At 33.6% G+C, this 15,641-nt stretch overlaps 1 protein-coding gene and 1 pseudogene across 1 annotated transcript; both read left to right on the top strand.

The window, feature by feature from the left end:
• Positions 1–541: 541 nt before the first annotated feature.
• Positions 542–3,113, top strand: LOC107920272 (nuclear transcription factor Y subunit B-9). Its single transcript, XM_016849888.2, has 2 exons — positions 542–678; positions 2,323–3,113. Exons 1-2 carry the CDS (start codon positions 624–626, stop codon positions 2,961–2,963), a joined length of 696 nt encoding a protein of 231 aa, XP_016705377.2. The 5' UTR covers positions 542–623; the 3' UTR covers positions 2,964–3,113.
• A 2,057-nt stretch (positions 3,114–5,170) lies between these two features.
• Positions 5,171–13,544, top strand: LOC107911393 (uncharacterized; annotated as a pseudogene).
• The last annotated feature ends 2,097 nt before the right edge of the window (positions 13,545–15,641 follow it).

The following is a 15,641-nucleotide window of genomic DNA, read 5'->3' as shown; positions in this document are numbered from 1 at the left end:
ATGATATACATTAATACCCAAACAAAATACAAATAATTTAAAAAGTAATGATTAGGAATACTTATATAACAAGTTTGATATACCAAAAATAAGCACTTTCCAAGGTAAGAAATCATTAAACAGAGGCAATTAAGAGTTGGTCTTTCAATGGAGAGAAATTTGTTTCTTTGCTATAATTATTCTAAATTTATCAATAAAGGCGGGTGCAAAGAAAGAAATTAAAATTTAAAAATAATAATATATAAATACCGAATATAAACCATAAAATAGATAAATAATAATACTATTTTAAATTTGATTTATCATATAAATATTATAAAAAAATATGTTTGGAAGGGTGGAGATAATAATTTAGTATTTAATAACTTCTTCTTTATGAGTGGCCACCTGGTAATTCCGGTTAGGGGAAGGGCAGGGGCCAATGAGAGAGGGTGGTGTGACCGGCAATGCTGACTTCCTCGTTAGAAACGCCTGTTCGACATGTGGAGTGCATTTGTTTCGCACTATAAATTCCCCCCTAACATAGAATGGTCTAAATGCCCGGCCCCATTCAAAGAACACCAACACTACTCCTTTCTTCTTCTCCATTTCTTTTTCTGTTATTTTTTCTTAGAGGCAAACTCATGGAACGTGGTGATGGGTTCAATCGTTTTTACAAGCATGCAAAATCAAGTTCAGGTACACCAACCCAAAGCCTTCAAATTTTTTTTATTAAGTAATAATCTACTGCATGCATGAATATATACTGTTTTTGTAAAGAAAAAGAAGAAGAAAATAGTTGGCTTTAGCAGTATTATTATGATGTTAATTTCTTTGCATGCAACGCTGCAAACATTGTATTTCCATCATTGTTTGTGAGGTTAGTTTTAAGTTGAAAGGTAAATATATATTGAAATCACCTTTTTGACTCTTGATATGTAACGCTTGCTATATCTCGACTCACTTTTCTTTTTAACTAAAAATCTAAAATGTGGGATAACCAAATAAATCATTTTCAATTTTAATTAGAATTTCAAGAATAGCTTGCATGCAACCTTTTCAACGCTCTCCTCAACAAATATTTATTCCCATTATATCATATCATTTCGTATTATTATATAAATTTTACTATGTTAATAACTTGTTTCTTTGCGTCTTATTTTAATTTCTTTCACATAGTTTGAATTCATACTAATTCTTGCAAGCTTGACAAGGTCTTTATTTTTCATTTTATTCTGTCTTTATTGTAATAAAAATGAAAATATTCTCTCTCTTTTTTTTTATAATTTTAAATAATTAATTGGGAAAGAGGAAATCTTAAAATCTGGAGAAAGGGGGAAAAGGCATTGACTTTGGGCTGAGACTCCCAACAAAGAATCTAAACAGTGATAGGTGGGGCCCGTATTTTAAGAAACTAATTTGGGCCCATCCCAAATGGTGGGGCCCAATTAATCGTCCGTGCCTGGATTGAGGCACTTAACCTCACTTTCTGTTTGGCACGTGTGACGTACACCCCACTAAGGTGGCAGTTTTTCTGATTTTCGTTCTTCTTTCGTTCCATTCCATTCATAATGAAAATTGAAGATATAATTTTTAAGTTGGAGTTTAATTAGATTCTATTTTGATTTAATTCTTCTATCCTGATTTATTATGGTTTTGGTTTAAATATATTTTAGTTTTTAGTCCACATAATTCAATTTTAGACTTTTACTTATAATTTTTGGGATTCTATTGTTTTAATTATCTTTGTAACTTGTTAAAAAAAAAGGATGTGGGTTAACATTTAACAAATATTTTTTTAAAAAAATTAAAATTTCTTTTCTAATTAATAAAAAATAATTATTTTTAAATAATTATTATTAAGTATTGAATTTATTATTATTTAGTGAACAATGCTTCACTCTTTCCAAACTTCAGACTTTTACTTTTTTTTTTTTTAATTTTGTCATTTATTGTTGCTTTGACTTTATGGCAATTTAATGAGGTAAAAACATGTATGTAAAAATATATTTATAAATAATTAATGTAAAATTTTAATTAAATTTTGATTGAAATATAAAATTGTTTAAGTTATTTTGGATTTAAATTATATTTTTATAGATTTTATATGAAAATATAAGACGATAAGAAGACACTATCATATTATTATTTTTTACTTTAAATAAAAACAATTAATTTTTTCAGTAATTAAATTGGTGTGTGATTAATTAAGTGATTTAATTATAAGATATATTAGGGGTGGAGGTTGTTTTCAAATTATTATTAGAATTAATATCTTTGTTGCGAGCTATTTTAAATTAATGTCGTTGATGTTTTGCGTGCTCTTAATTAATTAATACCCAGGGCTGAGCATCATGCATGGCGATTCTTCAAACTCCAACACCAACACCAACACCATCATCAATAACAACGCCGCTAACAATGGCAACGCCGCCAACTCAAACACCATGCCTCCGCCGTGTATGGTACGTGAGCAAGATCAATACATGCCGATAGCCAACGTGATCCGCATCATGCGTCGCATCCTTCCGACGCATGCCAAAATCTCCGACGACGCAAAGGAAACCATCCAGGAATGCGTCTCGGAGTACATAAGCTTCATCACTGGGGAAGCCAACGAACGGTGCCAACGCGAGCAACGCAAGACCATCACTGCGGAGGACGTGCTTTGGGCCATGGGAAAGCTGGGTTTCGACGACTACGTTGAGCCCCTCACCGTATTCTTGAACAGGTACCGGGAAAATGAGAACGAAAGGACTTCGCTGCGTAGCGAGCCGATGTTGAAGCGTGGGATAGACTATGGACCGTCTATGATGATGGCACCATATGGAGCTGGATTCCATGTGGGACATCAGCAGGGGATTTTCGATGGGGCGACGGCCATGGGAGGGTACATGAGGGATGGTTCGAGCGGTGGTGGTGGTGAACCATCGTCACAAGCTTCTTTGGCTAATCACTTTGATCCATTTGGTCAGTTCAAATGACGAATAAAAGAGCAACCAAAATATGAATAAACATATAAACTTGACAAAAGCATTGGTGTGGCATTTGGGGTGATATTTTCTTGTTGCTTTAATTTAATGTACTCAAACTTGGGTACATTCATTGGTATGGTTTAACAGAAACTTTGGTTGAGCTATTGCTTTTTCTTTAACTGTCTTTTTTATCCTCATCGTATTCACTTTCAGTGTGATGCAGATTTTTTCTCCCTTAAAAGTAAAGACCAACGGTAAAAAGCAGCGTTTTGATAAGTGCTTATTTTCTTCCTTTATTAAAAAAATTATTGTTTTACCCATTAATATTATTAGTCTTAAGATGCACTCCCAAATAAAAATGATATTAAAATTTATTCAAGTATTTATTTTTTATAAAATAATAATTATTAATAATATAATAAAAAATGTAAATAAAATTGTTAATAAGGTTATGGTTTTCAATTTTTAAATTGAAAAATGAACTTTTAAGTAATTTTTTGAAATTTTAAGAAGTAAAACCAAATTGATTGAATGTGTAAAGTTGGGGTTAAATATGTTGATTTTTTTAGAATTATAATTAAATTGACATAATCTATAAACATTAGAGAGATAAATTTATTATTATGAAAATAAAAAATGCCACATTAATGATTTAAGTGACTAAAATATTAAATTTTGATAATGATAATGACAAATAAAAAAAATTTAAACTGAAGTGACTAAAACAGAAATGTGCTAAAAGTAGGGTATCTGTTTTCATGGGTTACCCTTTTTAATTAATCTACGTTTAATTTAAAGAGATTGGTGGTTGTATTTTAAGGTTAGTTTTAATGTCATACTTCTACTTTCAAGATGTCTAATTTAGTATCTAAGATTTATTTTTGTTTTTCAATATGGTCTCTAACCTTAAAAGTGTTAATTTTTTTTTGATGATGTGTCATGTTGGCTAATATTATGATGACACATTGCACTTTGGCAAAAGAGTTTAGGGACTAAAAATGCCCTTTTAAAATAATTTAAAAAAAATTAAATCCATGACTAAAAAGTGCAATTAATTGAGTTCTTAATCGAAAATTAACAATCAATTGCGTCCTTATAATATAGTTTTTCATCAAAACCCCTTATAATGAAAAATAATGATGTGGCGGTTGACCTGTTATTAAATATGAAAGAATGTTGACGTGAGGAATTAATTGTTTTTAATTATTTTAAATGGTTTAATTGATTTTTAATTATTTTAGCTTAAAATTATTAAAATATTATAAAATTATAGAAAACTATAAAAATTATTAAAAATATTAAAAAATTATTATTATGTTATGAAAAAAATGAAAAAAATTATAAAATATTAGAGGTTATAGATTTTTTAATATAAAAATATTGAATAAGTTATAGAAAATTATATAAAAATTAAAATGGAAAAAAATAAAAATTTATTTTAAAAGTTATAAAATTATAAGTATTTAAGAAAATAATAGATATCTTTTTTTTATTATTATTTTGAAGGTTTGAAATTGGTTTTAACGAGGAGCTTGAAGTGTGATGATGATCTGACTTGTATAGGGTGTGAAGTAAGATGCCTTGAGAGATAATGAATTTAATGGTTTAACGTAAATGATGAATAATAATTTTGATTGATGAGATCTGATGTTAAAAAAGTTGATAAGGATGTATTGATTCATAATTTGTGACAACATGTAAAGGAAAACAAAAATGAGTAGTGATTTTTTATTAAAAAGATTTTTAAAAATTAAAATTATAAAAAAAATAAAAAAATAGGAAGTTATAAAAAAAATTCATAAGTTATTAGAAATTGCTACTCCTTTTATAAGTTTTATATTTTTAATAATTTTTATCATTTAAAAAAATCAATTAAATTCTCATCAATATTTTTTCATGTCCAGATGACAGGTCAACACCACAATATGAGTTAACAACTCGTTGCAATTCTATTTAATTACAACTTTATTTCATTTCAGGAAACTAAAGTTACCTTAATGCTTCAATACTAGTATAGACAAAGACAAAGATAAAAGAAAGATTCCCCTTGAACAAAATTAAAAATAGGAGAGGAGAATAAATTATTATGGCGACAGTAACGACGTCGTATTCTTAACGTGAAATTGACTTGACTCGACGTCGTTTCTTTCAGTTTGAAATACCTACTTTGCCGCTGAACATTCAAGAATTTATCAAATTCACCCTCATGAATTTCAAATTCTAGTAAAGCCCGGTATCTCTCTCTCAAAGTCAAATCAATAAAAATTCCATTTTCTTTTGGCCTTAAAACGTTTAAATGGAAAATCTAGGCTATTGAGGAAGAAGAAGAGGAAGAAGAAGAAGAAGAGCAATGTCGACGATAGAGAATGTGTTGATTCAGATCTTCGAGAGGAAGAATCGAATAATCGATAACGTAAAGCAGCAAATCCTTCTGTTCGATCACCAACTGGCTTCCAAGTGTCTCATCGATGGCTTCGTTCCTCCGCCTTGGCTCCTCTCCTCTTCTTCCTTCGGTAATCTTCTCTTTTAGCTTTACATTTCTCACTTTTTCCCTATCATTTTGATGCTTTGTGAAGTTCATTCTGAATTCATTTCAACTATATCTAAGAGATAATATGGTTTTGGTTTCTTTGTTAATGCTTCTATTTTATCCCACTTCACTGAAATCCATGAATTTCTTGTATTTTGTTTTTTTCCCCTTCTGTTTCTTATTCTTGTACATAACCTGGCGTCTTGCATTCTTCTTATTTATTGCTTTTCTGATTTTTTTAAGCTTTTTTTTATAGTATTCGATTAAGCACTAAATTAGCAATGGTGTCTTGAATTTACCTTTTAATTAATTCAATAATTTTGATTTAGTGATTTATTGTACACAATCTATTTGGAGTGCTCTTTAGCAAGTGCGTCTTGAATTCTTCTTAGTTATTCCTTTTCTATTTTTGCTTTTCAAATTGTAATATTCGATTAAGCATTGATTTAGCAGTACTGTCTTTATTTAACCTTTTTAATTAGTTCAATACTTTTGGTTTAATGCTTAGTTTTTTTAACACTAAAAATGTTGACGGAATGTTTCATTGACTTCAAGATCTTAATTTTCAAAATTTGCTTCTTCAAAGCTACAAAAGTCCTTTCCATTTTAAATTGTCTGTTTTCATTTCCTTTCTTGCGAAGTCTTCTTTTCATTTGAATTCTTGATTGCATTATGATGTTTGAACTTAATAGCAATCGGTTTAGAATAATTTTCTTAGTATTCTGTTAACAGTTCCTTTTAGTGGATTTATAAATGAAAAAAAAGTGTCCTCTTTTTAATTGCAGAGTTGAATACGGATGATCTTATCTCAGGACTCCTACTTCCACATTCACAACATTCCATTCCTTACTGTTCTCTGTATCAACAGCCAGTTGTTACAACCGATAACGTACAATTACCCCATGTTTTATGCTCTGGAGTTGGAGTTGATGCTTCGAATGAAGGCTTAGATAAGTTCCTTTCTGGTAAAACTGATCAGCTGGATCCTAGTGTTACATCTCCTCAAGATTGTAGAGATGGGATGGTCTCAGATATTTGTCCTGACCCTTGTTTATCACTAGCAAGAATCCAGAGATCTAAGTCTAGGCAACGGGCTTTAGAGCATCGAAACAGTGCAAAAGTGTGCAAAAACGTTGAGAGCTTTGACAAGAATGATGATGCTTGCAATAGTCAAAACAAAGTGTCCAAGATTGCATCTTTAATGTCTGGTCCTGTGGATAAGTTGGAATTGATCAGATCTGGTGATAATGTTGTGAGTTATGAGGTGGAAAAGGAAGAAAGAGGGCAATGTCGGAGCAAGGAAAGAAGTGAATATTTTTACTCCGGCAGAGTCACAAGATCAAGTTCTGTCCAACCTTCCAAGCCCATGGGTGGGCCTTCAGGTGCAGGTAACACTTCTTGTGTTGCTGAGCAGTATGAGGTGGCACCTATGGAATCCATCTGCAAATCAGGACACATCATGTTTCTCATGAGTTTTTGGAACCAAAAGTTGCTGAACCTGTTGATAACACTGAAAGTTGTCTAGTCAAAAATGAAGCAAGAGGTCCATGCTGGAGCCAGGAAAGGGGTGAAGATATTTGCTCCGGTGGTATCACAAGGTCAAGAAGTTCCGTTCACCCTCCAATGTCTGTGAATTGTCCTCCAAGTGCAGGCAAGAACTTTTGTGTTGCAAAGCAGGATGGTATTTTGCTTACAGAATCTATTAACAAATCAAGACAACAGCCTGATGCTGCTGATGAGTTATTGCAATTTGTCAAATCAGTTGAGAATGTTGTTACTTTTGTAGTGGCGAAGCAAGAAAGAGATCAATACCCGAGCAAGGAAAGGGGTGGAAGTATTTATTCTGGTAGGGTCACAAGATCTAGAAGTTCTGTCCGGTCTCCAAATTCTGTAGATGGGCTTTTGTGTGTAGGCAAACCTTCTGAAGGTGCAACATGTGACAAAAATATGCTTATAGAATGCATCAGCAGATCAAAGGCACAGCCTGATGTTGTTGATAAGTCGTTGGCATTGGTAAGGCCTACTGTTATTTCCAATGAAACATGTGGTTCTAGGAAAGCAAGAGACCACCGAAGCAAGGAAAGGGGCAACAATGTTTATCAAGGTAGATTAACAAGATCCAGAAGTTCTAGCCAATACCAAACAATGGAGAATGATGTTGTAGATCAATATAATGATGGTAGTACCGGGTCAAGACCTAATCATAGTGCAAAGTTGTTTAAACTCGATTCCTCTAATACTCTGGAGAATAAAGTTAGACAATCCAAATCAACATCTTCCAACCAGTTCCTATATGCAAAGTCATCAGAGAGGTCTGAAGGGGTTGAACTTAGTTCTGGTACTCAAGTAGATTCTTTGCCTTGTATTGATGGTAGTGGTCTTGCTGAATTGAATCAATGTGATGCATTTGTTGCTGAAACTGATGCAAATTCTGGTGAGTTAGTTGAGGCTTCAGCTAGTTCTGCCTCTAACTTGGATGGTGGTAACAATCCTTCTCTTATAAAGTCATTGAATAGGTATGAAGGAGTTGAGTTGGAAGTCATAGGAAAAAGTCAGCAGTCTTCATCTGCTATTAAGGTGTTGCCCAAGCAACTTGATTTTATTGATTTGGGAGACTGCACTGTGAAGGAAGCTTCTAGTCTTTTATTGAAGAGTGAAAACATGATCAACTCGTTGGATAAAAGTTCTCTTACACCATTTCCTTGTGCAGATAATCTGGATGAAGTAACTTCTGTTCACTACCAAGAAACATACAACTCATCCCATGAACGGCAGTTGCCAGAGAAGCAAGAGGATTTTAGCAAAGAAGAGAAACCGTCTGAAACAGCTTTTAGCAAGACATCTGGTGGTAGAATTTCCAATTTAAATGTTTTGTCCTCAGTAAAAGGCACACCTGAGGTTTTGTAGTGATGTTGTAACAAGTACTGTACCTGAAAGCATTGAAATCTCTGAACAGAAAACTTTCATGGAAGATCTTCCAACTACCTCTAAAGTTTGTTATGAAGCTTTGCATAAAAACTTACTACAGGATGGGGCAGGATCTAACATAGATGTTGAGTCAGGGATGGATTATCTCTTTGAGAAGGATAATGGGAAGGTTGAAGAAGCAAAATCTGTAATCATGGTCCGAGAAACTAGTCATCTTAATTTTAATACTGATTTATGCGGTGGTCCTCCTATTTGTAGCCCTCCCCTGCTAAGGGTAGGAGATGCAAGTACCATTGATGCATTTGGACATCCTTGTGCTGCATTGTTTGAAGAAACAACGGGTCAGTCTCTGAAAGAGAAAATGGAGTCCAGTCCTCAAAATCAAGATGAAGTCGCAATGGGAAGATGTATTGCTGGTGACACAGGTTCAGTTCTAGATCAAAAACATGCAAAATCAAGTGACAAGGTTGCAGTTCAGTCCATACGACTAGGTAAGCATTCTAGATCCCACGTGGAGGGATCATGGTCTCATAAACGGAGGAAGGTTGATGGTCAACAATGTAATTCCCTGTCTTTGTCATTAAACTTGAAGGTAAAGTACTTGAGGTGATTTACTGGGTTTATTTTCTATGATATAATCCTAAGCTATCTAAATCTCAGAACTTCTTTTATGTCCCAGGAGGAAGATGCTATGCAGTTAAACGCTAAGCTCCTAGTTGATGAAGAACAAAATGGGGTATGCTACACAATGTGTGGATCTAAATCTTCCTCTAGTTTAATTCATTTCCATATTAATATCTAGGACTTCCCGTGTGATAGTGATGTCTTATACCTCTTTTCATACCATAAAAAATGCTTACACTTTCACTAAATTTTATCTAGAAAACAATTGATTAAGCTAAACTTAATTGTTTATTTCAATGTAATACTGCATCTTAAGTGGCTATTCCGAGTGTAAAAAACTTTAGGAGGCAAAGGATTTCACTTGCAATTCCAAGCCATCAGGACAGCAGTTAAGCTTTGACTTGCAATTATATATAATCCCAATAGATGGCTGCCATTGATTTCTCTAGCTTTCTTCTCAATCTCTCTTCTAATTTATCTCAATTTCTCATGTCTTGCAAATTGCTTACATTATTTTGAATTCAGTTATTCAGAAGGTAGCATATTGCTCAGTTGTTCATAAGTAGCATAATATGTGGAACATGTATTTATAAATTGCACAGGTTACATTCCTACTGGAAATTGAACACTTTAGCTTAGTGAGTGTCTTATTGCTGTGTTGCCAGGGGAAATATAATCGAAATGAGAGGGGCAGAAGTGAAAACACCCCTTCCAATTTTATCCATAAACAATTTGATGTGGCTTCTGTCTCAAGTTCACCCCTAGCGAACCTTGAAAATTTTGATCAATCAGAGGATGCACCAGGAACAGTATATCCATCCAGCATCATGTTTGATTCAACAAGGAAATGCACTGCAGATGAGAACCAAATTATATTGAATGTTGGGGACAACTCTGACTTTGCAAATATTGAACATTTGGCTTGTGATGAAAGGAGCAAGAAAGAAAGCAAATGTCATCTAGGAGAAGATGGTGAGTTTTCAACTTTTCTCATTAGTTCTCCTTGTCGACCACCTAGAGGTTTTATCAGTGCTGATCAAAGCAGACCAGAACTTGAGGGGTTCATTATTCAGACAGAAGATAAGCAAATATGTAATGGTGGAGAAGGCATTGGCTTCGAAAAATTGCACCTTTCAAATCCTACAATAGAACGGGCTAGCCTTCTAGAGCAGCTTTGTAAATCTGCTTGCACCCATACCCCACTGCCCCAATTTCCAACCACATGTAGAATGCACCAAGCAACTGGTCTTTACCAATCTGTTCCTAAAGGACTTCTAGAATGCATGGATCTGAGGAGCACTCTTCCTAAAAGCGATGATAGAAAAAGTCACCTTAAAGTTAGCAGTAGTTGCTTTGGTGAGGAAACAAACTGTGTAACTAGTCTTTGCCAATCTGTTCCTAATGGACTTCTAGAATGCATGGATCCGAGAAGCACTTTTCCTGAAAACAGTGATAGTAGTCACCTTAAAATTAGCAGTAGTTGCTTTGCTGAGGAAACAAACCATGCACTTCTTGGAGGATGCTTTTCTGATTGTTTGCCATTGTCTAGTTCTCAACTTATCGGAAATGTGAAGAATCCTTATCTTTCTCCAGTTGGCAAGTTTTGGGATAGAATCACATCAAACTCTGACAGTTCAGAGAAGCGAGGTAGCCTAAAGCTAGAGCTGCCCTGCATTAATGAAGAAAATGAGAACACGGAAGAGGTGGTTGACGCAATTCACTTTCAGGAAGGCACTGCATCGAAACGATTGACTTGCTCTGCCAAAAGGGTACCACTTGCTGAGATTATGGAATGCCCAAATGCTCCATCAGTTTCTGGAGCTGAAATATTTCATGTTAGAGATAGCCTGGACTCTGTGAACACAGCCTACAGCTTCATTGGGACTGAGAATGGTATCAAGCAAAAGGTTGAAAAACAGAATGCCACAAAGAGGAGAGATATAAATAAGTCGAAAGAGAACTGCAGTATAGGACCAGGGATGACCACTACCAAAAGGGCAAGTGAATCACTTCGTTATAAGTTCAGTAAACCAAAATTATCTCAGAAAACCAATCCAAGAAAAGGTGGGCCAAGTTTCTCAGAAAAGGAGTTGAAGCTAAATAATATAGTTTCAAATGTAACTTCATTTATTCCACTTGTTCAGCAAAAACAAGCAGCTTCCATTGCTACTGGTAACCATTCACTCATTTCTTCTGGAGCCATTCTTTTTTTGTCATTATTCCCCAGCATTCTTGAAAATGTATGTTACTATCTTACCTATGGATTATGCTGATGCTTTAAGTTATATGTAATTCCTTATAGGGAAGAGGGATGTTAAAGTGAAGGCTCTGGAGGCCGCTGAAGCTGCAAAGAAACTTGCTGAAAAGAAAGAAAATGATCGCAAGATGAAAAAGGAGGCACTGAAACTTGAACGAGTGAGGTTGGAGCAAGAAAACTTGAGGCAGTTGGAGCTTGAGAAGAAAAAGAAAGAAGAACGAAAGAAAAAAGAGGCTGATATGGCTGCTAAGAAACGACTGAGGGAAGAAGAAGAAAGATTGGAGAAAGAGAGAAAAAGAAAGCGTATTGAAGAAGCACGGAGGCAGCGATGTGCTCCTGAAGACAATTTATGTTCAAAGAAAGATGGCAAAGAAAAGAAGTGCCAAGCCCCGGTAAACTTCCTTATGCTGTATAGAAGGGTTTTTTTAAGGACCTTCTTTCTGCAAAATGGCATTAATTGCGAACTTCTGCTGTAGGATGAGAGAGCACAAACAATAAAGGTTCCTAATGGTGAAGCATTGAAGCTTGAGAAAATGCAAAGAGTAGGCACAAATGAAGGAAAAATGTCAGCCACGGAAATTAGCACTGCTGTTTCTTCAACTACTGATGCTGTAAAAACAAGCACGGCCAGTGAAGATTTTCATGCAAAGGTAAAATTCATTTAGCAGATTCAGATATTTAATTTTGGAAATTCGTCTACCCTTAAGCAATTATACTTATTTGGCTTAAATAAAATGAATTTTAAGGGCCCCTCTTAGTACTACTGCTATATTAAACTGAAAACAATGTCACTTTATTGTTAACCATCTTTAAAGGCTGTTTGATGGGGCAATGTTAAGGCTTATGAACAGATCACGTGCTTAAGTGTTCTCTCCGTTTACATTGACAGGGTATAACATGTAAAAAGAAAGCAACAACTGCAATGAGATTTTCGTATGTCAGTGCAATTTAAGGAGAATTGTTATGATAAGTTTGAGTTCAGCTTTTGCTGCAACAAACTGATGGAATGGAAATTCAAGATTTCTAATAGGACCTTAAAATGGATTGTTTTGTATCACTTAGACATCTTTTTTTCTGCCTTTGTGAAATCCATAAAGATCAAAGACTAAAAGAGGATTACTGTTCTTTATATAAGGCTTATGTATTTTGCTATATTTTACCAGTTTAAGTGAAACCATTTCTTGGTTGCTTCTTCTACGAATGGTTGTCAAATTTTTAGTTGAGCCTCATGTGTACATTGAATCTTTGTCAGGCAATGAGCACCTTGGATAGAGCAAAAGCGAGTGAGAATAATGATGCAGATATAACCATTGAACAATCTTATGATATTTCTCCTTACAAAGGTTCTGATGATGAAGAAGAAGATGACGATGAAAATGAACCTAACAGAAAATTTGTTCCTCCATGGGTAAGGTATGTGACTTAGTTTCATCATTCTAGAAACAAGTATTGAAGTCCATCTTAAGATGTTTTCAGCTCTTTGTTCCAGAAAACTAGTGTTTGACTCTTGTGGAATTTTGCAGTAAAAATCACGTGGCCTGGGCTATCATTTCCCAGCAAAAATTAGATCCAGAAGCAATATTTCCCCCAGAAAGCTTTTGCAGCATTTCTCAAGGTGCTTATTCATACCAACTGTAAATCGTTGTCCTATGTTGTTTCCTGTCGGACTAACAGTTATTATTATCCTACATAGTTCTCTTGCCAAGAAAACTCCAGCAGCATCGTGCAAGTTAAATTGGATGGTAAAGTTTTGAAAACCATAGCATCTTCTGCCAACTAAGTGACAGCTCTTGCAGATTGTAAAGGTATACTATCTCTTCATTTTTTCACTGGCATTGGTTATTTTGTAGGCCTAAATTTCATTCATAAAAACCAATCCTCCCTGGATATTTTTCATTCATCAATTGGTGACCGCAGTTTTGTTCGTGGGCCTTAATATCCATAAGGCTAAGAATTTAAAGCTTGAAATATGTTTTTTTTCCCTGAAATTCTCCCACCTAATGAATTCTTAGTTTTTATTTATGTGGCAGAGTGAATAGCGAGAGACACCTCGGAAGAGTAAGAAGCAGGTGATTACTGATTAGAGCTGAAAGTTTCCAATTTCAATGTTAATGGATGCTGTCTAATCTCTCTTACTGTTTATTGTTTAATGATATAATATTAATATCAAGTCAATAACACAGCCATTGAAGCTGCAGACAAAGTAGATCAAAATTACATTTTGTACTAGTTCTCACTCCCTCATCCTCAGGTAACACGCTTATAAATTTAAGGGATAATTTCTATTAATTTTTTAAATATGATATTGTAATTATCCAAGCATATTTAAAAGTTATATGTAGGATCCACTACTAAAGTGTGGGCTTCACGTCATATTTTGATAAACTCTACATGACTTTAAATCAGGATCGGTTAATTGTATTACAATTATTCTAAAGAGGGCTGTATGTGATATTCTGATGAATCATTAGATAACTTTAAATTATGATTGATTAATATAATTATTTTAGGTAATAACTGATATACACTTATATCGTAGGGGACTTTGCGAACAGATTTCCTCCATCCCATTTGATGTTTTTCTTTAATTAGTGAGTTACAATAATAGGATAAAGTTTCGAACAATAAACATAATTAATACGACTCGAATCTAAATCACATTTGAAATGATAAATATTTCTTTCCATGAGTCCATTATATAAGATTCACCTTCAATGACTTTTTATCATGTGTTCATATAAACGAACATTTATATTCAATTGTTTATAAATAAAAGATAACTTTACATACTAATGTCGGAACATTCAAAAAGAAACCATTTGTCTTTACTATTAGATGATTTTTGATATTCTTGTTAAATATTTTTTTCAAATATGATATTTTCCGATCATTATTATGTACCTGCTTTTTTAATATTTATTTTTTGGGTCCCATGTTTTGTAATATTTATTAAGAATTTCCTTGTTAATATAAACTAACAATTTGTCAAAAGTTTTGCAGACAAAAAAAAGGGGAGGTGTTGAAATAACGTAAAACTTGATTAAGTTGTAAGGAGCTGAACAGTGTCACGTTGGACCAATTCAACTCATATTAAATTGGGTCTAGAAGAAGTGGGCATTGTTGGTGGAGAATTTTTCTAATTGTGTAACGGCTATATGACGTGGGCAGCTTTGAATTTGGATTTGGCCATTCAGGGCTAGTGGGGTGAAGGTTTGGATTTGATCGAAACTCATTGACATGAAATGGGTGGCTTGCTTTTGTCAATATTATTGATTTGATTTCTCCGAATTCACATTGTTTTCTTCAGAGTTAGATCCCAAATCCCTAATTTGATATTTTCTTTAATGGACAATTAAATCTTTAGATAAATTAGGTATTACCTTAGCCTCTTTCTTTCCTTCTTTTCTTATCTGTTGGCTATTTCATTTTACTTCAAGCGTGAGAAAAAGATCACTCAAAAACAAAGTATCATTTAGTCTCTATATATTTATTTTCTGAAAAAGTAAATATAGGCTTGCAGTTAAGTCCTTGGAATGGCTTTCAAAATCGGTAGTGGTTACTTTCCTCAACTACATTTGAGAAAGCAACAACAAAAATACCAAAATGTTAAAGCTTTGTAAAAATGAATAAAAACAAAACTTATACATCAGTTTCAAGTTTCAAGGTACCTTTGAATCATTTGCCACTAACTGAATACTACAGTTCCAAAATCAATATAACTAATTGAATCTTAAAACAAAAAAAAACAACACCCTCTCGAAACGTGAAAAACTAAAGTTACTTGTTTTTATATCCCCTTCATTTTAAGACTTCTAATACACATTTTGTTGCATTATTCTGATTTGTCTCCTTATTTATTTTCCTTGAGCCGAAAATTGAAATTTTAAGTAGAAAGATTTAATTTTGAGCCAAGGAAAGAAACACGTGTAAGGCAAATGTCAACCTCGCATGCATGGCAGCTCCTCACCACGTCTCAAGCTAAATGGTTCCATGCATACTCATAGTGTGCCACCTGGGGAAACTATGTTTCGCCTAAAGACTTCTATGAGATTCTGTAACTAGAGACATCATTTAAAAATTTCTAACTTAACTACTCATCCATTTTTAAAAACAATTACAAACTTATTAAAAAAATATAAACTACTCTCATAATAACATTTATATTTAATTTTTTAATCATGATATTAATTTCTATACTAAAAACTTTCCTACATTCTTATAAATGTTTACATATTTATATATTCATCTTTAAAATTCATTTAAGCATCAAATTCCACATTGGAAATCCCATCAATTTTTTTATATTAGGGTCGGTCAGCCTATCCATCATGATTGGGTCAAATCTGAA

This window comes from Gossypium hirsutum, chromosome A13, assembly GCF_007990345.1.
Source record: "Gossypium hirsutum isolate 1008001.06 chromosome A13, Gossypium_hirsutum_v2.1, whole genome shotgun sequence".
In the NCBI taxonomy this organism is placed as follows: Eukaryota; Viridiplantae; Streptophyta; class Magnoliopsida; order Malvales; family Malvaceae; genus Gossypium; species Gossypium hirsutum.
Note: the sequence above shows the minus strand (reverse complement) of the source record. Positions and strands in the feature narration are given on the sequence as shown.

What these genes read in the sequence shown, in the direction of transcription:
- LOC107920272 (XM_016849888.2), top strand. Translation starts at nt 624, where the DNA reads ATGGAACGTGGTGATGGGTTCAATCGTTTTTACAAGCATGCAAAATCA. An exon ending in GCATGCAAAATCAAGTTCAG is followed by an intron (nt 679 to 2,322) that starts GTACACCAACCC and finishes ATTAATACCCAG; the next exon opens with GGCTGAGCATCATGCATGGC.